At 38.7% G+C, this 24,561-nt stretch overlaps 1 protein-coding gene across 1 annotated transcript in view; it reads right to left on the bottom strand.

Annotated features, from left to right (window-relative positions):
- Positions 1-23,655, bottom strand: part of TIPRL (TOR signaling pathway regulator) — a 36,273-nt gene extending 12,618 nt beyond the window's left edge. The window contains exons 1-4 of the mRNA XM_060033600.1: positions 23,431-23,655; positions 17,223-17,402; positions 16,439-16,538; positions 9,037-9,168 (exon numbers count right to left, since the gene is read on the bottom strand). Of these exons, the coding sequence (XP_059889583.1) occupies positions 9,037-9,168; positions 16,439-16,538; positions 17,223-17,402; positions 23,431-23,534 (516 nt within the window). The 5' untranslated portion in view covers positions 23,535-23,655. The remainder of the gene's footprint in view (positions 1-9,036; positions 9,169-16,438; positions 16,539-17,222; positions 17,403-23,430) is intronic.
- Positions 23,656-24,561: the final 906 nt, after the last annotated feature.

Below are 24,561 nucleotides of genomic sequence, written 5' to 3'. Positions count from 1 at the left end.
TGTGGTATATATATAGAATGGAATACTACTCAGCCATAAAAATAGATGAAAGCTTGCCATCTGCAATAACATGATGCACACTGAGGGTATTATGCTACGTAAAATAAGTCAGATGGAGAAAGACAAATACAGCATGATTTCACTCATATGTGTAATATAAAAAATAAACAAACAAAAACAAAATAAGTGAATAAACCAAACAAACACATAGATACAGATAACAGAGTAGTGGTTACCAGAGGGGAAGGGGTTGGGGGGAGGGCAAAATGGGTAAAGGGGAATCAACTGTATGGTGACGAATGAAAAATAAATTTTTGGTGATAAGCATGTTGTAAAGTATGCAGAAGTAGAAATACAATGTTGTCCACATAAAGCTTATATAATGTTATAAATCATTGTTACATCAATAAAAAAATTAAATTTTTTTAAAGACTGACATAAATTGGTGTGTGACAAGTACATATTAATTCATTACTGAATTCTGTCTAATCATCAGGGAAATGCAAATCAAAACCACAGTGAGATACCACCTCACACCTGTCAGAATGACTATCATCAAAAAGAACACAAATAACAAATGTTGCCAAGAATGAGGAGAAAAGGGAGCCCTCGTACACTGTTGCTGGGAATGTAAATTGGTGTAGCCACTGTGGAAAACTGTATGGAGGTTTCTCAAAAAACTAAAAATAGAACTACCATATGACCCAGCAATCCCACTCCTGGGTTTATACCCCAAAAAACCAAAAACACTAATTTGAAAAAATACATGCACTCCAGGGACTTCCCTGGTGGTCCAGTGGTTAAGACTTCGCCTTCCAATGCAGGGGGTGCAGGTTCGATCCCTGGTCGGGGAGCTAAGATCCCACATGCCTCACGACCAAAAAATCGAAACACAAAACAGAAGCAATATTGTAACAAAGTCAATAAAGACTTTAAATATAGTCCACATCAAAAAAATCTTTAAAAAAAAAAAGAAAAAGAAAAAATACATGCGCTCCAATGTTCATAGCAGCATTGTTTACAATTGCCAAGATATGGAAGCAACCAAAGTTTCCATCAACAGGTGATTGCATAAAGAAGATATGGTAATATATATACAATGGAGTACTACTCAGCCATAAAAAAGAATGAAATTTTGCCATTTGCAGCAACAAGGATGGACTTGGAGTGCATTATGGTATGCACTCCATACCATTATGGTATGGTGAAATAAATCAGACAGAAAAAGACAACTGCCATATGATATCACTTACATGTGGAATTTAAAAAATACAACAAACTAGTGAATGTAACAAAAAGGAAGCTGACTCACAGATGTAGAGAACAAACCAGTGGTTACCAGTGGGGAGAAGGGATGGTGGGGGGAACACAGGGGTGGAGTATTAAGAGGTACAAACTATTAGGTATAAAGTAAGCTACAAGGATATACTGTACAACATGGGGAATATAGTCAATATTTTATAATAACTATAAATGGAGTATAACCTTTAAAAATTGTGAATCACTATATTGTATACCTGTAACTTATATAATATTGTACATCAACTATACTTCAATAAAATTTTTTTAAATAAAAGAGAATTGTGTCTACTTTTGAACATATTTGAAAGTTTTATAATGAAGGATTAGTAAAAAAAAAAGAATACATTTGACCATTTACTAAATAAATACTATTGTCTACTAAGTGTCAAGTTCTTATTATAGTAGGTCTTGGATTTATACAAATGAAATATAATCTAAATTCTCAAGAAGTTTATCAAAGAGGGAAACAGTCAGACAGACAAAATGATGTGGTAGCTGCTATAACAGAGGTACACACAAGGTTCAATAAGCACTCAAAGAAATAAGTAGCTAAGCCTGCTGAAGAAAATCAGAGAAGGCAATCTTTGAGCTGACCATGAAAAGAAAAGCTGGGGTGGGAAGAAGAATTCTAGAAAGAGGAAATAGCACGTACCAAAAAAAGAAAAAAAGTACTGGGGCATGAAATACCCCATTTAAGATACATTCAGGGAACTGCCTGTAATTCCAGATAAGCACAGGGCAATGTTAATGAAGAAAGAAGAAATAACAAGGATAACCCAGTAACCAAAGTAGCTTTACTGCCTGGAGAGTCACCAGCCACAGGCCAACCTCTCCTGCCCTAGGACCTTTCAATACCCTGTTCCCTGACCTGGAGCTGTTCTCCTGGCTAACGCTTACTTGTCCTTCAGATCTTAGAATAAATGTCACTTCTACGAGGAGGCCTTTCCTACTGTTTCATAATCACAGAGATTTCTTGTTATTCTCTCTCATAGTTCTCCATCACAAATGAATGAACATACCTGTAACCATATTCATTTATGTGTTTACTTGCTTAAGGCCTCTCTCCTCCACTTGGCTGTAGGCTCCACAACAGTGGGAATACCTGCTTTGTTCATCACTGTGTCCCTATTGCCTAAAAAAGTTGCTAGCACACAGCAGGTGCTCATTAACTATTGGCTGAATGAAATAGAGGCTAGAAGCTCTTTGATGGAGAAAAGGCTTTGAGTCAAACTGTATTCTGCAGGTTAACAACAACAGACTTAAAAGCAAGACTTACGGTGATGAAGAGCTAGAGGAAGAACCTGACATGATAACTTAGTATCACAACAAATTGAGAAGCACATCATTAGCACTGACAGAGTGCTGTTTGTAATTATTGGAAAGACTTATTTGCAACATTTCTTCAGATTTCAAAATTAATTATTAACAGTCATACTGGGCATAACATGTGAAGCAAGTTGAAGTATCGTTTCAGCATGGCACAATGGGGAGACTAAGAATAAGGGACCAAGTTCTAGTCCCAATTCTACAATTCAGCTGTATATTTTAAGGCAGTAGTTCTCTCCAAGGAGACGTTTGGAAATTTGAGGGTGTTTTTCATTGTCACAAAGATGAGCAGCCAATACTAACAATTAGCAGTTAAAGACCAGAGACATCAGATGTTCTGCAGTACCCAGGACGATCCTTTACAACAAAGTCCAATTCTGCATCCCACAAAACTGTCAAATATCTCACCTGGCATTTATGTGGGTGAGAAAAAACCTGATTTATAATTATCTGACGTTTGAACCTAATTCCATTTTACATATAAATATAAAATTCACTCAATTTCCAGGAAGGCAATTACCTTGTAAATCAAGGGAAGATTATACTTTGTTTTATTTGACACTTCACTAAGAGTTGTTCACCACTTTGAAAAATTACATCACTGATGACAGTCCCGATTGTGTTATCTGAGTCACTGACTGATACCTGGCATATCTGTCAGCCTACACTTGTAGCTGTCACATTCACAGTGATTTAGTATGCAAATATAAGTATCTGACTACTTATACAGTCATACTATGCATTTACATATTGAAATTCCTATCATTTTACTCTAAATCAATTTTTAAATTTCCCTTTTATCTTATAATTAGAACATTATGTTGATTTATTAGAAAGAAGGTGGCTTATATTATCTATGAATTTCTTTCAGGTTAGTAAAAGGTAGAGGGTGCTTAAAGTATTTGGTTAAAAAAAAAAAAATGGAGCAATGGGTCCGATAAGGTTGAGAACAACCAACTTAGAGCAAGTTTCTGAACCACCCAAAGTCTTCTCTTTCACCTACAAAGATAAGGGATGTAAAGAAACAATCTCTTGGGCCCTGTGTCTGTAAAATATGACAATTCTATGGGACTACGCGTCCAAAAAAGCTACCTCTGTACAAGCATTGTAGAATTCTCTGTACACAGAGATGAAAGATATGTCACTGCCCAGTATACTTGGACTCTAAATAAAACATGGGAGCAGAAGGCAGACAATGTTCACTCTTGACTCTGCTCAGCATGGAATTAACCACTAGCTGTTAAAGCCATTACAGAACATCACAGTGCTGCCAGTATTTGGTAGATAGGAAATTAATTTTCTTTGAAAGTTAAAAACTAACATTAGCACAAAAAGAGCTTCTCTTTAAATCTCTGTTAGAGCACAGCCCTACAAGCTGCAAGCCCTAACAAGGAAGTAGGTTAAGACACAAAATCCTAACCTAAAAACAAACATTGCTGAGAGAAGCTAATTTAGAAATACAAAAGAAAATTAATTTCTGAAACAAATATCTCCTAATTAGATATAGGTAATGCCACTCACACAAAGTTATCAAAACTCATAATAAACTCAATGAAGCAAATCCAAAATATCCCAGGCCTCATGGTGCACAGAGCTCTAAATCCACTCTTTCTCACTAGGGAACTGTACCACAAAGAAATTATGATTATTTTTTAATAAAAGTTGTCTGGGTTGAAATTTGAAGGTGGAAAACACACTTTAAAACCTGAAACAGTTAAATAAATTAAGAGAATCTAAAAGGCTCAATCCAACAATATCAAGAATCTAAAGTACGTTATTTTGTTTATTTAAGCATCTTCCACATTTCAACAGCATTTTTCAGAGTGTTTTATAGTTATTATGGAAACTGGAAAAACAAACATTCGTAATCAACTACTTTGCAGTTCTAATAACTTTTTAGCCGTCCTCCGGCCAAGGTTAAAACACCAAATAAAAGCAATGTATCTATTCTTTGTCCTATAGTGTTAAAAAAACAACTAAATCTCTAATGTGCCTAGGAATTCTGATAAAACTCCAGGTTTAGGAATCACTGGCATAGAGGCTGACTTAACTGCATCCTGTTCTCCCTTCCTCCTATCACTATGGAAGAAGCATCTCTCTCTCTTAAGGCTAGTCCTTCTACTGATGATCTAGATCCTAAAAGATTATGAACAAAGGCAGAGAGACAAACGTATCCATTGTATGACTGATGTAGGGCAAGTTACTTAATATTTCTGAAAATAAGAATAAGTATTCACTGCATAGAATTTTCAGGAGGATTAAATCAGATAATATAGATAATTATCTAGCATGGTATCTGTGAGATAATAGAGAATCATACACTGGTCTCTACCCCTGGTTTCTGAAATAGGACTTCTGAAACCCTTATAAATCCCTAACCGATAAGAGCACTAGAAGCAAGCAGCTTTTGTTCCAATGAGGTGACTCTGGGTGGGCTCCTGGATGGGAGCTGGTACCCAGAAAGGCCAAGCCATGATTATAAGCTCGGAATTTCCAGGCCCACCTCCACTCTCCAGAGAAGGGAGAGGGGCTAGAAATGGAATTACTAATTGATCATGCCTATGTGAAGAAGCCTCCATAAAATCCCAGTGGCGTGCGATTCAAAGAGCTTCCAGGCTGGTGAACACACCCACATACTGGAAGGACAATGCACCTCTACTCCACAGGGACAGATGCTCCTAGGCTTAGGACCTTCCCAGACTTCACCCTATGTATCTCTTCATCCGTATTCTTTAACACAGCCGTCCCCAACCTTTTGGCACCAGGGACCAGTTTCGTCGAAGACAATTTTTCCACGGACCGGTGCGGGGGGCGGGGGGATGGTTTGGGGATGATTCAAGCGCATTACATTTATAATGCACTTTATTTCTATTATCATTACATTGTAATATATGATGAAATAATTATACAACTCACCATAATGCAGAATCAGTGGGAGCCCTGAGCTTGTTCTCACTTGCCACTCACTGATAGGGTTTTGATATGAGCCTGCAAACAATTGATTTATTATGGTCTCTGGGCAGTCAGACCTCTCTGCTATTGATCATCTGTATTTGCAGCCGCTCCCCAGCACTAGCATCACCACCCCAGCTCCACCTCAGATCATCAGGCATTAGATTCTCATAAGGAGCGTGCAACCTAGATCCCTTGCGTGCGCAGTTCACAGTAGGGTTCGCGCTCCTATGAGAATCTAATGCCATCGCTGATCTGACAGGAGGCGGAGCTCAGGTGGTAATGTGAGCAATGGGGAGTGGCTGTAAATACAGATGAAGCTTCTCTCACTCACCCGCCCCTCACCTCCTGCCGTGCAGCCCGGATGGGGACCCCTGCTTTAATATTTTCTTTAATAAACCGGTAAACATAAGTGTTTCCCTGAGTTCTATGATCTGTTCTAGCAAATAATCAAATCCAAAAGGAGAATGTCATGGGAATCTCCAACTTGTAGCCAAGTCCAACAGAGATTGTGGGTAACCTGGGACCTACTACCTGCTATTGGCATCTGGAGGGAGGGCAGTCTCATGGGACTGAGTGGGACCTGACGTTATTTCCACGTAGATAATGTCAGAACTGGATTAAATTGTAGGACATCCAACTGGTGTCACAGAATTGCTTGGTGCTGGGAAAAAACTCACACATCTGGTGTCAGAAGTGTTGTGAGTGGGATAGTAGTGTAAGAGTAAAGGAGAAACACAGGAGAAGACTGGAGTTTTTCCAATCAGTCTCACATACAGCAAAGGCTCAAAGCCTTCCTCTTCCTCCCATACTCATCCTCAGAAACCTCACTCCAGCCATTTTCACCCCTTTCTCTACAAGTCTACAAGTGAGTCCTTCCTGTACCTAAACATGCTAAAGTCTTCCCCATATTTAAAAACACAAACACACACATTCCTCTGTCAACCTCATGTTCTCTCTTAGCTATATCTATTTCCCCTCCTATATCAGTAAGCTTTAGGAAAGTTTGGCCTTTATCTACACTTTGTCTCCACCTCCACATCTTTTATTTACCCCCTAAGTATGTAACTTCCCTTGATCTTGCCACAGTGAAGAACAATATCCTGATTGCTAAAACCAAAAAACAAATGTTTTAGTCTAGCAGACACCATCCCATTCTAAGCTTATTAAGATCTCTTTTCAGCATACTGACCTCCATGCCAACCTTGAGAAGTTCTACTCCCTTTGATTCCCAGGCACCACATTCCTGGTTTCTCACCTACATCCATATTTACCAGCCTAATCTTTGCTTCTATAGGAAAGAACTTCATTTGTCCATACCCTATTGCCTCTAAGCCAGAAATTATGGCATTTATTTTATTTACAGTAATATCTGTTACATTCTGAGAAAGAAACCAACTCAGAAAGGAAGTTCACTATTCTAATGAAATCCTTCCAGGCATTCTTAAAATGGAACCCTATCACATACTTTTTAAGAGTTACACTAGGTAAGAAGAAAGCATTTTAAGATGATGTTATGCTTCAGCTTGAGACTTACTATTTACTCTGATACACACATAATACATTTATGCCCATACCCTCTCCAACTCCTTCAGCTGCAAAAAACAAGTGCTCCCTACATACCTACCCACTTGTATACACTGTAGACTATCTACCCACTCGGATACAAATGCACATCCAGATATGCAAACTCATAATGAACATTCAACATAGCCAATTCCGTAGGTAGGTAGACAAGTGGAAAGGTACATGACTGGATGAGCTGGAGAATGAACAAATCTAAATGACAAGAGGTAAACTGGGGGAAAACTATAGGTGAACAAGGAACAATCATCTAATGCTAGAATAATGATATATGTTAGATGGTACAAAGAAAACTTTGTCACTAATTAGTGTCACAACCTTAGATAAACTAACATTTTGGGCCTCATCTACAGAGGCTAGACTAAATGATTCTCTAAAAATTCATTACAATTCCAAAATCCTATGATTCTACAGAAAAACTCAGCTTAAAACACACCTATTGCTGCTTTTGACTTATTGTTTTCATTCTTTATTATTATTTAAATCACAGTATCCATAATCGTGCTCCAAGAACAATGTTTGATGCTGGGGTCCTTGTCTTTGGCAGTCGTTATGATAAGTGCTATAATAGAGGGGGTAAAAAAAAACAGTAAAAAGGGCTTCCCTGGTGATGCAGTGGTCGAGAGTCCGCCTGCCGATGCAGGGGACACAGGTTCGTGCCCCGATCTGGGAAGATCCCACATGCCGCGGAGCGGCTGGGCCCGTGAGCCATGGCCGCTGAGCCTGCGCATCCGGAGCCTGTGCTCCGCAACGAGAGAGGCCGTAACAGTGAGAGGCCCGCCTACCGCAAAAAAAAAAAAAAAAAAAAAGTACCATATAGGAGTATGGTAAAGGGATATTTGACTCTGCCTAGGGGTGCTGTGGAAGGCCTTACAGAGGAGGTGATATTTTAGCTGGATCTTAAGGATAAGGCATTTAATAAAAAGTTTCAGTTGAAGTTTCTCTGGAAAGTGTTAGAAACCCAATTATAACCTAATAGTAAACAAATAGGGGGTCTATTTATTATTCTTTTTTAGCATGTTCCACCAATAACACTGTTAATGGAAGTAGTCTGTCCTCCACTGGTAGAAAAGAATACAAAAAAAAAAAAAAGAGGGAATTAACACTTGTCATTTCTGTTTTCCACTTCCATGCTGGAGACTAAAGTGTATTTTAACAGGGCACTGAAATTCTGACACATGGGTGACTTTTTAAAATGACATCCAGGGGCTTCCCTGGTGGCTAGGAATGCATCTGCCAATGCAGGGGACACGGGTTCGAGCCCTGGCCCAACAAGATCCCACCTGCCACAGAGCAACTAAGCCCATGCACCACAACTACTGAAGCCCACGCGCCTAGAGCCCGTTCTCTGCAACAAGAGAAGCCACCGCAATGAGAAGCCCACGCACCGCAACGAAGAGTAGCCCCTGCTCAACGCAACTACAGAAAGCCTGCGTTCAGCAACAAAGACCCAATGCAGCCAAAGATAAAAAAATAAAATAAAATAATTTAAAAAATAAATAAATAAAATAAAATGACACCCACTGTGCTGTCTGCAGATCCTTTCAATTATCATTTTTAATTCAGAAATGTGAAAATTGAGTCACAGTTTTCATTTAAATTAAATAATAAACAAACAGCAAAGTAGCCAGACAGGTCTACAAAAAAATGATTTGCTAAAGTCTTAACAATATACAAAATATACAGAATACAATATATAAAATATGTAAGATTTCGTGAATTTTATGATGGATATTAACAAGATGTATTCTAGACCCAAGTGAAACTTTGCATGACATCACGTTACGATGGTATGATTTCAAGTTAGTCTTGTATTTCTGACCAATGGTAAAAATGGAAGAAGTTAATTTTAAACACATTCACAATACTCACAATTTTCACACTCAGGCTTGAAACTCCATGATCATGAAGTTCATCCTCAAACAGGAGAACTTCTTCAAAAAACTTAATCTGTTCCCTGGCTTTCAATTTCTCTGTATCTATATGATCTGTTGTAGGTACAACCTAAAAGAAAAAATATAAGAAGGGGCACATAAAAAAAAAATTTTAGACAGCTTTCCTACCAGTATTTTCTGCATAGCCAGAACACCCGGTTCTAAATTTGGGTGTTATCAGTAGACACGAAAAACGAGATATATGCCTTGTCCCTGAAAAACCTAAGATGTCTGATATTATAGCTTCACAACATAAAGAGTCAAAATTCATCGTCTTTCATATGAAAATCATTAAACAGAACACATTAAAATCAAGTGCTCTATTGTGACTATGAGAAAATTAACCATCTGAAAATTAGTCAATGTGATGAACTACTACTATCATAGAAGTTCAAAGCAGTTTTGTGCCATAAAAGTCTACTTTTACGACATTTATTTGGAACTTAAAAAAAATTTTTCCCATTAGAATGATGGTATATATTTTAGATCCCCAAATCTACAAACAAAGGTGTTTTAAATTCTGAGGTAAATAAGAACTTTCAGAGAAATTCTAAGAGAAACTCGTAGCATTCCAAAGGGCTGTAGAGGATACCAGCTATTTTTTCCAAAGTATTATTTTGTAGCCCCCGGACACAAACATACATAACCCAACAAAAGCACCAACAATCTCAAGGCAGGTCACGTCAGTAGCTCACTAAATCCAAGTGTCTCCTAATAGTAACACGAAAGTATGATTTGTGATACCATTCTTTACTACATTCAATTTCACTACAAAATGTTCAGCTTTTCAATTCTTTGACATAGTTGTATCATAAATAAACACAACAATGCTTGTCAAACCATAAGAATTCAGTAAATGGTAGCTATTATTTTACTTTACTTAGCAGCTATGACTAGGTCATTTGTTTGACTCATGCATAGAATTAAGAAATGAAGAGTAGTTTCAGAAAACTGGACAAGAATTAGAAAAATATGATACGGATGTCCAAGAGATTACATAGATTTTGTGGGAAAATGATCTTAGGGAGTATTAAGTGATGCAGAGGGGGAAAAGGTTGCTATGAAAGAAACTAGCAGTTTGTATGTGATTCCCAAGAGGTGAAAAAAATGTCCATAGTTCTTCCATGTTTACCTACAGATAACATTTTAGCCCTCTGCAATTTTATTCCAACATGAGACCACACGTGAAGGTGAAATTCGGAGTGGGGAAGGAACGTGAGGGGTAGGGATAGGGCAGCATATATAATCAGTCCCTTGCATCACTTGCATGTTTGTGATCTATTTAAGACCAACGTTGGTGCCTCTAGGATTCCCTAAGAGCATGAAACTTTAGTTACTATTAAATAAACACAACTTCTAAATTCCTTACTTTTTAATTAGTTTTAGTTCAAAGGAACACATTTGAAAATCCTCCTTATAGATACATCTGACTTCCAAAAAATTAATCATTACATGAATCTTCTCATTAGTAAATGGCTACTTCACTAATACTTCATATATGCCTTTAGTAAGTGATTGGTGAACATGAATCCATCAGTTTTGCCAGTTACTTGTTCTTATAAAATGTTTGAAAGAGAAAGACAAAAAATAATTAGATAACACATGGATTAGGGAAATTCAATATATTTATCTATATACTATCTTCTTCATTCATAAGGACAAATATGTTTAAAACTTTGTATTTCTCTGCCTTTTCTCTTCCTCAACTCCACTTATCTCCTCCCTGAACTCAAGCATCTGAAAAGAAAAGGTAAAACAGCTACACTTAAGACATATGGGATATTTTTGGCTTCTGGTATTGTCAAAATAAGTAACCTGGACAAACCCTCTTGCTGAAGACAATTTAAAAAGCTGGATGAAAAAACAAAAACTTCTTAAAAGCATTATAGGGTCAAGGCACTAAAGAATGACTGGACTGATATCTGGAAGAGGACTGGAGCCCAGAAAAGTGAAACTGAGCCTACGGTTTTCCAGCTTTGGCCTTGAGGCATCAGCAATGACTGGACAGAGGAGAGGCTGAGCTCTGCTGGCACCATAATTGCTCAGTATTCACTAAGGGCAGAGGCCTTGGAGAATTCCTTGCCCTGCTCCCAATTTTGGGATAACATCTCAAAGTGCTATGCTGGCTGCAGAGCTTCTTATATTACACGCCCAGTAAACCTCAAACTCTGGCCCCATACCAGAGGTTAGCAAACTAAGACTTCCAGGTCAATGTGGGCTGCCACCTATTTTTGTATGAACTGCAAGCTGAGAATCCTTTTTACATTTTTGAAATGACTGGGGGAAATTTTTTCTTAAGAATATTCCATGTCACATAAAAATTATATGAAATTCAAATTTCCATGTCCATAAATAAAATTTTACTGAGAAACAGCTATACCCATTCGTTTGCATATTGTCTATGTCTGCTTTCGACTACAGCAGCACAGCTGAGTAACTGCAACATAAACTCTATGGTCCTCAAAGCCTGCAATACTTACTATCTGGTCCTTTACAGAAACCATTTGCAAACCTATGCCCTTGACTATGAATGCCGTCAGCTGCCCACCAGAAATAAACAAAAATCCTCTGTGGAGGTAAAACAGGATTCAAAGAAAAATAAGAAAGCATATTAGGAGTCTAGACACCATAAATCGGAACCAACAGAAATAACAAGACAATAAAAGACACTGGGGACTCTAGATGTTGAAAATATGAGGCCCAAACTGTAAAACAACAATGCACACTAGTTTCAAGGAAATAAAAGCTAAGGTTGAAAATTTCAAAAGATACTAGGAAATATTTTTTTAAAAGAACTATGATCGGGAAGGGTCCTGCTTGGGGGTGCTCACAATGTTCTATTTCTTTTCCTGGGTGGTTGCATTTTACAATTCATTAAACTCTACCTTCATGTTTTATGGACTTTTCTAAGTTATTCCACAATCTTTAAAAAGCTTAAAAAACATACGGAGCACTACAAATATTCTTGATACATTACAAGAAAAATAAGTCCTGGTCACATCTTTCAAGTGGAACCTCCCTCACATCAGATGGAGGCTTATAATAAGGAAATTACTTGACATAAATATTTTTAAATTTATCATATAGTTAATTAACAGCAAATGCTAAGAACCCTATGTTAAATTCCCTTTTTGAAAACTGCTGAAAGTAGTGTGTGTGTGTGTGTGTGTGTGTGTGTGTGTGTGTGTGTGTGTACATCCCATTAGGAACATACAGTGAAACTGCTATGTATTACAATGATTTTTCTTTTTTTAAAAAATGGAGACATAACTCCCATACTATATAATTTACCCTTTTAAAGTGTACAATTCAGTGGTTTTTAGTATATTCACAAGACTGTGCAGTCACCACTATTATCTAATCCAGAACATATCATCACCCCAAAAAGAAACTGCCATACCCATTAGCAGTCACTCTCCATTCCTCACGTCCCCCAGCCCCTGGAAGCCAATACTCTAATTTCTGTTTCTATAGATTTGTTTGTTCAGCAAATCATTCTGGAATCATATACATGTACCCTTGTGTCTGGCTTCTTTCACTTAGCATACTGTTTCCAAGGTTGTAGCATGTATCAGTGTTTCCTTTCCCTTTTCAGGACTAAATAATATTCCACTGTCTAGATATACCAGTTCTGTTTATCCACTGATGAACATCTGGGTGGTTTTCACATTTTAGCTATTATGAGTAATGCAGCTATGCATATTCATGTACAGGTTTTTATGTGGATATACAGTTTTCAATTCTCTTGAGTGTACACTTAGGAGTGGAATTGCTGGGTTACATGGCAATCATGTTTAACTTTTTTTCTAATTGCTGGCCAAAAAAAAAAGGGCATAACAAGAAATCCACCATCTTAACCATATTTAAGTGTACAGTTCAGTAGTGTAAATTATATTCACATTGTTGTAAGATGGATCTCTAAAACTTTTTCATCTTGCAAAACTAAAACAGTATCAGAATTGCTAACCCTGAGGAAATTGCTAATTGCTAACCCTGAGGAATTGCTAATACCTCTGAGGAAAACAACTATCAACAAGCATACAGTACTCATATGCAGTTCTTTTTGCCTTTTGTCTTATAAACTCCATTCATTTCCAATGTTTATGTCAGCACATTCCTGCCCTAAAGTTACTTTTAAAAGCTCAAGATATTAAAGATGATATACAAATGACCAACAAGCATAGTGATGTTCAACATCACTAGCCATTAGGGAAATGCAAATCAAAACCTCTCATACACTGCTGGTGGGAATGTAAAATGGTACAGCCGCTATGGAAAACAGTACAGGGGTTCCTCCAAAAATTAAAAAAAAATTACCATATGATCCAGCAATTCCACTTCTGGGTATATACCCCCCAAAAAAATGAAAGCAGAATTTTGAAGAGATATTTGCACACCTATGTTCACAGCAGCACTATTCACAATAGCCAAGAGGTAGAAGCAACCCAAATGCTCACTGACAAATGAATGGAAAAACAAAATGTGGTATATACATACAATGGAATATTACTCAGCCCTAAAAAGGATGGGAAGTCTGACACATGCCACAACATGGATAAACCCTGAGGACATTATGCTAAGTGATATAAGCCAGTCACAAAAAGACAAATAATGTATGATTCCACTTATATGAGGCATCTAGAATAGTCAAATTCACAGAAACAGAAAGTAGAAAGGTGACTGCCAGGTGCTGGGAGAAGGAAGAAATGGGGAGTTGCTGTTCAATAAGTATAGAGTTTCAGTTTTTCAAGATGAAGAAGTTCTGGAGATTAGTTGCACAACAACATGAATATACTTAACAGTATTTAATACACTTAGAAATAACTACGATAGTAGATTTTATGTTACATATTTTTTTACCACAATGAAAAGAAAAGGAAAAAAGAAAGCTCAAGATACTGAATTGCACTAAGTTGGGCAAATGTTCCAATGTGCTTAAAAAAAAAAAGCTTTTTAAAATGCATGAACACTAAGCATGTTTTATTCCTAAAAAGCAGTATCAATAGAAGAGGCAGTCTTCTACTTATATTTTCCTGCATATTCAATTTATTTATTTAATAAGAAAACAGCCAAACGTTGATAGGTTACTATAGGCCAGGTACATATTAGGCATTTGACCTGTCTTCTCATAACATTCTCATACCACAGTCTGAGAGAAGTGCCTATGGTAGCCCAGACAACAAATGACAAGGCTGGATATGAATCCAGCCAGGTCAGTACAACTCTGTGACTGGCTCTCTCCTCTTACACCATGCTACAACTCAGAGTAATAGGCTTAACAACCTAAAGAGTGAGAAATCATTAAACACACACACACACATACACACACACACACACACACACACACACACACACACACACACACACACACACACACACACACACACACACACACCAACAGGCCCCAGCAACTAAAAACCAACAATTTAAGGGCAAAGGAAAGGCTTCATTCTAATGCCTCATTCTCTGATATTCTTACTGTACACATAAAATACCTTCTCCCACACAGGCAAACACTTCCTATACATACCAGGGCTTCTGAATAGTATTTTAAGGAAGAGCTGAAGGATTAAATAATTTAAAATCTCAAATAATATTACAGGTCAAAAAATCCTTAGGTATTAAAACAAAGTTAAAAGTAAAAAATGTTCCTATGAAAGTGATCTTCCACATATAACAAATGTGCTTAAAAGAAGCTCTAACATCAGTGTTATGTTACTAAGAGACACATACTTTAAGATCTTGAACCCATTTCTTCGTCTACAAAATAAGGATAAAAATGCCTATCCTACAAGACTATTTTGAGAATTAAGCAACAAAGTCCTAACAATTTTACCTGGAAAATAGTCACTCTATTTTTTAAGGCAATAAAGGAACACATTCATCAACTCTGTTTAGACCATAAAGCAAGGGTAAATACTATTTAGACAATATAGCTACTTTTACTCTTGGTATTTCAATAATATTAACTTAGTTGCCTTGACATTTGAGATATGATGTTATCATAATAATAGCAGCTGCCATTTATTAACATCTTATTGTGTTAACAGACACTGTGCCATAAACACTTAATACATGTTATCTTATTTACTACCTCACAACTGATATTATCCCTAGTTTACCAAAGTGAGAACTAAGGCTTAGCAAAGATTAAATTGCTTTTCCAAGCTGTTAAGTGATGGTGCTGGGATTTGAACTCAGGTTTGCCAAAGCCTGAGCTCCTTACCACTAGTGAGTGTTTGATCACACTGACATTTGTCAGCAACACCTTAGAACAAATTACAAATTACAACAAACACATGATAGGCTGACGTGCCAATAAAGGGTACTGAGCACATGTCTTTCACCTCCTACTACTCTCTCACTCCCTGTCTCTACTGCCGTGGATCTTGCTCCTTGATCACAGCTAATGCTACTTCATAGCCTCCAGGAGGCTTTTGTAAGTCAGCCCGCAAAGTAAGTCATCATCATTATCGCATTGGGTTAAAACAAGCTCTCGCTTCCTCACTCCTTGAAATGAAATATCAAAAAGCCTACACACTTTGCAAAGTTTTTCAATCAGGAGTGAAAAGAGAGAATATTAATCTATGAAGTATTAATGGACTAGAAAAACCTTCCTCCCCCATTAGACTGTAATGGAAGGATTTTTTTGTCTGTTCCCTGCAGTATCCATGGCTCTATGTAGCTAAGCTCCCAATATGAGGCCTACCAATTCCACCGTCCTGGTGTCATTTACCACGAAGTGAATCTCTTCCTAAGCAGGACTTACACAGATGCAACTTAACATTAATATAGAGATTTAGAATTCACTGGGAATTTTCCCTTAGATTTATCTTATATCTGCTGTGAGGTAGATATTTCTGTTTATCCAATTTACTGATAAAACAAAACCAGTCAGATTAAATAACTTGCTTGAAGTCACACCAGGTTCACACATAGTGTAGGCAAACAATAATCCAAGCTGTCTGACCAAAATTTCTATCTGCCCACATATCTGTTCATCTGTAAAACTGTAAGCTACTAGCTAGCAGGTTCTGTCTAAATCACCTAATACATTACACCAAGAACAGACACATTTTAATGCTTCTTGATAGCGATAATGATAACATTAAGGCAGTCTGCCATTGCTACCAACCACATTTTTAGCAAAAATTGTTCCCCTATGGCTTTCTTTTATTTTGTGCTGATAATCAACAAGCAAAATCCCTTTACATTAGGTTCTGAAGCCTCGCACAATAGAAAGTAAAGTAGCAGCATAAAATAACTCATTACTAGAAAGTTCTAACACTGAAACTGTCCAAGGCAATCAATGACTCATAAAAGCAAAAAATAAGATTTACCTTTAGCTTAAGTGATTCTCCAAGTAACGTTCCCTTATAATCTGTTGTATAGGTCCAGTCATACGGCTTAATAACCTCCTTCGAGTGCTCACCCTCCGTCCTCAAACACCAAAATGAGAAGGGTCAGTCAGTGATGTAGAATATAGATCATGTGTCTTCATTTATCACACCCAATTACATTCTACAGATAATATAAAATACCCTACTAAATACATATGCTTGTCATAATTCACTAACACAAGATCTGTCTTAGTTTTTCTGCACATTTATTGTTATTTAACTTGTCATGTACTGATAGTGTAGTCTCTCCAATTAATCTGTACACCGCCTGAGGACATGGTTTAAAGGCTTATACTTTTTTCAAAGAACCTAGTACACAATAGGCACAAAGTAAATAACTGCTGATTTGATTATGAAAGAAAATACATTTTTCTTAATTTCAGTGCTCCTCAAATTTTCAACGCAAATCATAAGTAAACACTGTTCTTCAAAACTAGGAACATTAAAGTACACAGTGTAATGCCTCTTCAGTAAAGAACACTGAAAGCTCAAAAAAGTAAACCCTACATAGCTCAGCTCAATTGTAATTCAATTTAATTCAAGAAGTGTTCAAGAGCAGGGTAATTAACCTCCATTTTATGGATGAGAAAAATGAACTCTAGAATGATTCAACTATCAGATTTAATAATAGTACTAGCCATTCTAATAAAATACACATATCACAACTGAATATTTTTTCAACTCTTTTCTGTTTTGTTTAACCCATAACTACCCAGATTCTCACCTGCTTTCCTGCCACTCTTCAGCGCAGGCTACTTTAAGCATTCCTTGGTAGTTGTTCACACATCTTAATGCATCTGTAGCATTGAACTCAATCCCAAAGCCAGAGCCATGCTGGATTCTTAAAACGTTGTCTCCAAACATCATTTCAGGGAGAGATGGCATATGCAATTCATCAGCTAACCTATGTATAACCAAAAGTCAGCAGGATTATTTTATATCACTGTTGGCACTTTTGCTTCCTTCTGATCCCCACAGAATACCTTCTACTCCTAAATGAGTTAAATAATACATGATTTAATAAAATGATATATTTGTAAAGTCTATAAGGGGTTTCATCATCCATTCTCTCTGTGTATATCTTTTTGGCACTGTATTAGGTAGTGGGCTAAATTAGACAGATAATAAATATACAAATAAATACACAATATAATGTCAGCTAGTAACAAGTGATATACAAAAATTAAAGCAAGGTGATGGGGGAGGCACTGTTTTAGGTAGGATGATCAGAGATCACATCTGAGACACTTGAATTTGCGCCTCAAAACTACCCTGTGGGGCTTCCCTGGTGGCGCAGTGGTTGAGAGTCCGCCTGCCGATGCAGGGGACGCGGGTTCATGTCCCGGTCCGCGAGGATCCCACATGCCGCGGAGCGGCTGCGCCCGTGAGCCATGGCCACTGAGCCTGCATGTCCAGAGCCTGTAGCTCCGCAACGGGAGAGGCCACAACAGTGAGAGCCCCGCGTACCGCAAAAAAACAAAACAAAACAAACAAAAAAAAACTACCCTGTGAGCTAAGAAAGGCTCAGAGAGTTTAAGCAGCTAACTCGAATCACAGAGCCAGTTAAGTGGTAACACCAGGCCTATTTCCACTATATAAGACTGCTTTTAAAGACCTGGACCTCATCTAGCTAGCCTCATTACATAAGAAAGTTATATTAGACATACTATAAGACCAGGATCACAAATTATGAACCCACAGATGTGTTTTGATTAGCCTACACAATATATTTTTTAATATTTGAAATAACTGGCAAAATTATTGAGGTGCCAATAAAAATTGAGAGATTTTTGAGAAATCTGGACTTCTAGTTTCTCTTAAAAAAAAAAACACTTGGCAACATTGGACCTGTATTTCCACGTGACACCAACTGGCTGGAGCTGAGTGGAGGTTGCCCCCTTCAAGTGGGGCATAGGCTCTCTGGTTCACCAGTCTCCTTGGCCCTTTAAAAGCTGAGTCTGTGACCCCTGTTATAAAGACTTTTAAGTGGCTACTCGTTACTTCTGAAAAAAGTAGGTCAATGTATAGGTTACCATGCCTTATGACCCCAACCCCTGAGTGACAACCAGGACTGTCAATTTAGGGATGAAAGTTTTGCTTCTCAACCAAAGGCAATTATCTATGGGCTGGCAGGAACCCCTGAATTTTAGCCTGAGAACTCTGCCCGAAACACTCATGCTGAATTGAATAACGGCCAATTAAACTTACTCTGATCCCTCTTTTTATAAGTCTGAATGACAGTTAAATGAAGCACAGACTAAGAGACATGGCATGACACAGAACCATGAGGTAGAGAAGAGGGGAGAGTGAAATTTTTAAGTAATAGCAAGAGAAGCAGATAGAGCAAAGTAGAGACTGAGAAATAAGGGTGACAAGAAGATTAGAGACATCTATAGTTGGGGCCACAAGAACTGCTGTTCATTTTCTGAGCTAATTCCGTGTTTAGTTATTTCCTCATGTATGATTAAATTCTCATCACTTGAGGCAACACGGGGGTGGGCAGTGGACGGGAGTCTCTGTTCCTTACAACCTGAAAGCACAACTAACACAGAGGTTCCATGGAAGTGATTTTCTGGTTATCTTATGTACCAATTTTTTTCTGTTAATACTGATTTTGGAAAATTTTCATAATGTATTGTACCCTTCTCTTTGTTTTTAAACAAAATATATAAAATGTTATTTTACCTTTTCTTGCTGACCAGAGATCACCATATTTTTTTTTTTTTTTTTTTTAGTGGTACGCGGGCCTCTCACTGTTGTGGCCTCTCCCGTTGTGGAGCACAGGCTCCGGACGCACAGGCTCAGCGGCCATGGCTCGCGGGCCCAGCCGCTCCGCGGCATGTGGGATCTTCCTGGACCGGGGCACGAACCTGTGTCCCCTGCATTGGCAGGCGGACTCTCAACCACTGCGCCACCAGGGAAGCCCGAGATCATCATATTTAACAATCTTGTAAGACAATGTCCTCAAGTTCAATTGAGTGTGTATACCTCTAGCTACTCTAGAATGTAGGTATCTGCCCCTGAAGCAACCTCATCCCTTTTTATTTGGTTTCTTATCTATCAAAGGATGGAAAATCAAACAATCATACTCCTTAAAATTGCATAATGAATAAAAAAAGAACATGAAAAATGCTAACAATTCATTTATTAGGGCAAAGTGACTATATGGAACTCTTTTCCTTCCCTACATTTCCAATATGGTTACAATTATAAAGTATGCAATAGAGTCAAAAGTGTAAATATGCTCTGAATGAAGTTCTAACGGATCCTGAACAAAGCACAGAATTTTAGTGCAAGTGTTATATGATAGCTACTTTAGCAGAACCGAAGGCTTTTTCTTTTTTAAGACTTCTGGATTTTTGAACAGCTACATAGTTATACTTGTTAGGTAAAGTAAAATAATGCTATATTAAAGAATATATTCTGACATAAAACTAACAAAGGATCTATGCATATCCCAAGACCACAATTACTCTCTTTCCAACTGCTTTAAATCTATTTCCAATCAGACACACCAATCAAGTCTTGTATATATATTAAAAACAAACAAGCAAAAAACCTTGCATAAACAAATTAAAATACTTAAGCCCTAAATGGAAAAAATATTGATTCTTATTATAAACATCTACTTCATTCCTGGATCATCAAAGCCCCACCACTTTCAAGAATAAAGACGGGTTCTAATTCCACCATGACTGCCCAGGAGAGGACTTAATGCACCACAGTCCCATGTTTCCATAAGCTTCCTATCTCTGGTGAACTTTTTGTTCTTACACAACAATTATATTAATTTTGGCTATGAAGAAAAGATAGCAATTAAAGATCCTGTTTCTTGTAGGAAAACACCTTCGCCAGTAAAATTCTCTACTTGTTGCAAGCTTTAAAAAAAAAGCAAAAGCACCCACTGAGGGAAACAAGCACTTGCTCACTTGATTTTCAGAAGAACTGTATCAATTTACATTCCACCCTGAGGCAAAAATTAAGAAAAAAGTACCAAGAACTTAATCAAATTTATATTCTTTGACCCAAAATATCAGCTTTGGGAAATCTGTAATATAGAAATAATCCCCAATGTAGGAAAAAAAAATTATACACATTAATACTCATAATCATCTTATTTTTAATAGAAAATACTCTAATTATAAAGAAATAAATGGTTAGGTAAACTATAGTATATCTATATGATGAAATATTATGGAACCATTAAAAATACTTAAAGGGAGAATATAATGGAGAAAAATGCTTATGATACAATAGTAAAGAAAAAACAGGCACACTGTATGTTTATTTTATCTCTGTGTTTATGTATATGTGCACATATCAGTGATCTAACCTTTTAAGTTGTCCATCTTTAGTATGATGTCTAATAACATTAATTTTTCATCATAAATTTAAGTGAAATTTATTCTTTTGCTATTAGGAAATAGAAAATATTAAATACTAGAGAGATCAACACTCCCATGCAAATGTCCATAGACATATGAATGGATAGAGAAAACGTGGTTTAAAAAAAACAAAAAAATAAGAAAAGAAAATGTGTTTTACACATACAATGGAATACTATGCAGCCTTTAAAAAGAAGGGAATTCTGCAATTTGTGACAACATGGATGACACCTGAGGACATTATGCTAAGTAAAATAAACCAGTCAAGTAGTAAAGTTTTAACGACTTTACTGGATAATGCATACCAAACATGAACTAATATAAGATGTGATTCTCTGGATTTTTCCCAACGTATCTGGAAAAATCTGGTAGTCCTATGAAATATTCCAGTCATATATGTAAAAGAATCACTGCCACTAACTTACACTTCTTCAAATGTCCTAAATTCCGAGTATCTTAAACACAGGCCAAACACAGAGTATCTTAACCCCATTTCTAATGTCAAGCTTCACCATTAACAAATAGGTAGGACCATTTATAAGGCAAGGAAGACAGGAAGCCTCTATGGGATTAAGATGCCTAAATTCATTAAAGGAAGTTTCGTTAATCCAAAATTTCCCCTAATTCATTTATATAGCACCCAAGAGGTTTCTATACCCTAGGGCAAGGCATCACAGAAAAATTTAGGATGGGAGCAGATAAACCTTTCTTTTGTGAAGGAAAAAGGACTAAGTATACTCAGGCAGAGCTGTTTTAGAAATAATAAACAAGGAGATTAAAGATCTGGAATTTGATTCCCTTAGAACTCTCCATGCATCCAGCACCTCTTAGGGAGTCTGTAAGTAAATTATATGGGTAACCGCAATTTGAAGCTGACTGCTTTATATACCACAATTATATATATGGTGCAATACGTAACAGAGAAAGTTATATGGAGAGGAAAACTCAGAGAGTAACTCAGTCTGTGGTGGGATGAAGGGAATTTTTTCCCTTTCTTTTCTGTATTTTCTCAATTTTTCTTAGTGACTCTGCAAGAATGTTACTTTTTTTTTTTTTTTTTTTCAATTAGGAAGCTAAACATCCTTTCATGACTCTCTTCTCTTCCCTGGTCACTTCCCTCTGCCTAAATCTTAAAATGTCAGTGCTCCCTAGGGTTCCATCTCATGACCTTTTCCTTTTCTTCTGGATAACTTCTAGATGATCTTAATTCACTCCCAAGGCTCCAGGTATCAACTATAAGCTGATGATTCCCAAACCTAAATCCATGGACAAGTCATCTTTTTTAAGCTCCAAAATAAACGCCTAAGACACCTCCACTTTATAACCCACACACAACACATATTTCAACAAAACTAAACTCATCCTCTATCCAACACCTGCCCCCAATCTGCTCCTCCTCCTGGGTTTCTCACCTTGTCCAATGGCAATGAAATCTTGCCAAGGGTATAGATTCCTCCTTCTTCCTTCCTCCTCCTATCAAGTGGCCATCAAATTCAGGCACTTAATCTTCTAAAACCTCTCCTCTCACCCCTTCTAACCGGTTTCCTTACCCAGTCCTGCAGCCCACCAATCTATCCTCCACATCACCTCCAGAGAAATCTTTCAGAGTGTACATCTGATAATGTCGATCCTTTGTATAAAATGGCACCCGGTAGTAGTCAGATAAAATTCGAAACTCCTGAGCCTGGCATAAAAGTTCTATCAGTGGTATCTCCACTGCCCAGGGCCCTACCTGCCTCTGGCTTCTCACTACAGTACTCCCCCTCTGATACCTCACACTCCAATCACACAGAAACAGTCCTTCATGGCTCCCACTCTCTCTGACCCACCGGCTTGCCACGTGCCCCCGGACCCCGCCCCACCCCCCGACTTTGTCAAGATTCAGTTCAGGCATCACAAACGCATCACAGCTGTCACTCTCCCTGGCCTTACACAGGCCCCCAAGCCCCACCCCATCCCACCGACTTTATCAAGATTCAGTTCAGGCATCCCAATTTCCCGGATGCCTTGTTCCCTTAAACAATCTCAAATAACCCTGCATATACACCTATATCAATTCACACTGTATTATAATCGTCTGTCTCTCTCACAAGACTGTAAATTCCTCGAGGCAGACGCTGTCTTTCATCTTCTGTATCTCACGTGCCTGGCACGGCCCCTGACATGCTAAAAACCAAGCATATATATCATCCCCGTTATCAACCCCTAAGAAAACAGGTCATATCCACCCAGAAAGAAATAGTCTAAAGGTGGCGCAGGCTGCGTCAGGTAGAGACCTACGGGAGGGGAAAGTCCACCGCAACAATCATGCTCTGCTCAAATCCAGGCGGAGTGACAATTTCACGAAGGCAGCGCCTGGCGGCCCGAACCGAAGGACAGGAGGTGGAGACAGGAATATTTCCTGGTGTTGTCAATTCAAAGGTTCCGTCCGGAGGGACCCGAGCCTCCGCCCCCCAGAGAAGGGCTGGGGCTCCGCCGAGTTCGCCCTGCCTCCCGCCCAGGCCCAGCTCCCCAGCTCGCGCCCGAATCCCAGCCCCGGAGCCTCACTTCTCCACATCCGCTGACTTCATGATGTGGGTCTTGGACGCCGTCAGCTTCCAGGGCCCAAAGGAGAAGTCCTGGTGGCTACTCTGGAAGCCGTGGATCATCATGGCCGCAGCGGGGCCCGCGTGGGCCACACGGAACAGGCTGGAGCAGCGGCGGCAGCGGCGGCGGCGGCGACCGACACCGGTCCCTCCGCCTCCCCCCGACCCAGCCCCCTCGGCTTCCGAGCCGTTACCATGCCCGGCCCCACCCCGCCCCCTGCCGGCCTACCCGGACGCAGGCCCTCCTTTCCGCCTTCTTCTCCGCCCCTCGGGTTTTGCTTCCGGGACCAGTTGCCAAGGTTGCGTGACCTACGTCTTACGTCACGACGCACCTGAAAAGAGGGGAAAAACTGCTGAGGGGCGAGGCTCTGGCAGCAGGGGGTGTGGTCAGGGACGCACCGCCCCCTGAACTCACTGGATGACGTCGTCTTGGGGCATTTCAAGGAAGGTCAGTGTTGGAAAAGGCGAATACAACGTAATGCTAGACGACTTTGCAAAGCAGGGAATTACCTCTCGTGTTGGCGAATTGGTGTAGAGAGGAAATGCCCTACATTTTTCCGTTGAGGACAAAATTTTAAAGTCACTTAGAATTTAGGAGTTTCAGCATCAAGTGCTGCATGACAAGTGGACATCTAGCTACTATGGACTAAGACTCCTATCAAAAATTTCATCCTTCAAGGCTTCCCTGGTGGCGCAGTGGTTGAGAGTCCGCCTGCCGATGCAGGGGACACGGGTTCGTGCCCCTGTCCGGGAAGATCCCACGTGCCGCGGAGCGGCTGGGCCCGTGAGCCATGGCCACTGAGCCTGTGCGTCCGGAGCCTGTGCTCCGCAACAGGAGAGGCCACAACAGTGAGAGGCCCGCGTACCGCAAAAAAAAAAAAAAAAAAAAAAAAAAATAGAGGCTTACTATCTCTAAATAGCCTGTGCCCTTTAATGATTAGAGCTTAGGTTGAGGTAAAACCTGCTTCCTTGTTACTTACATTATTTGAACTTGGTCTTGCCCTCTGGGGCATCATAGAACAGGCATATTCCCTCTTCTTCATGACTGTTCTTGTTCTTATTTTAAAACAACTTTTACACCTTTCCCTTGTCT

This window comes from Delphinus delphis, chromosome 1 (genome assembly GCF_949987515.2).
Source record: "Delphinus delphis chromosome 1, mDelDel1.2, whole genome shotgun sequence".
NCBI classification, from domain to species: domain Eukaryota; kingdom Metazoa; phylum Chordata; class Mammalia; order Artiodactyla; family Delphinidae; genus Delphinus; species Delphinus delphis.
Note: the sequence above shows the minus strand (reverse complement) of the source record. Positions and strands in the feature narration are given on the sequence as shown.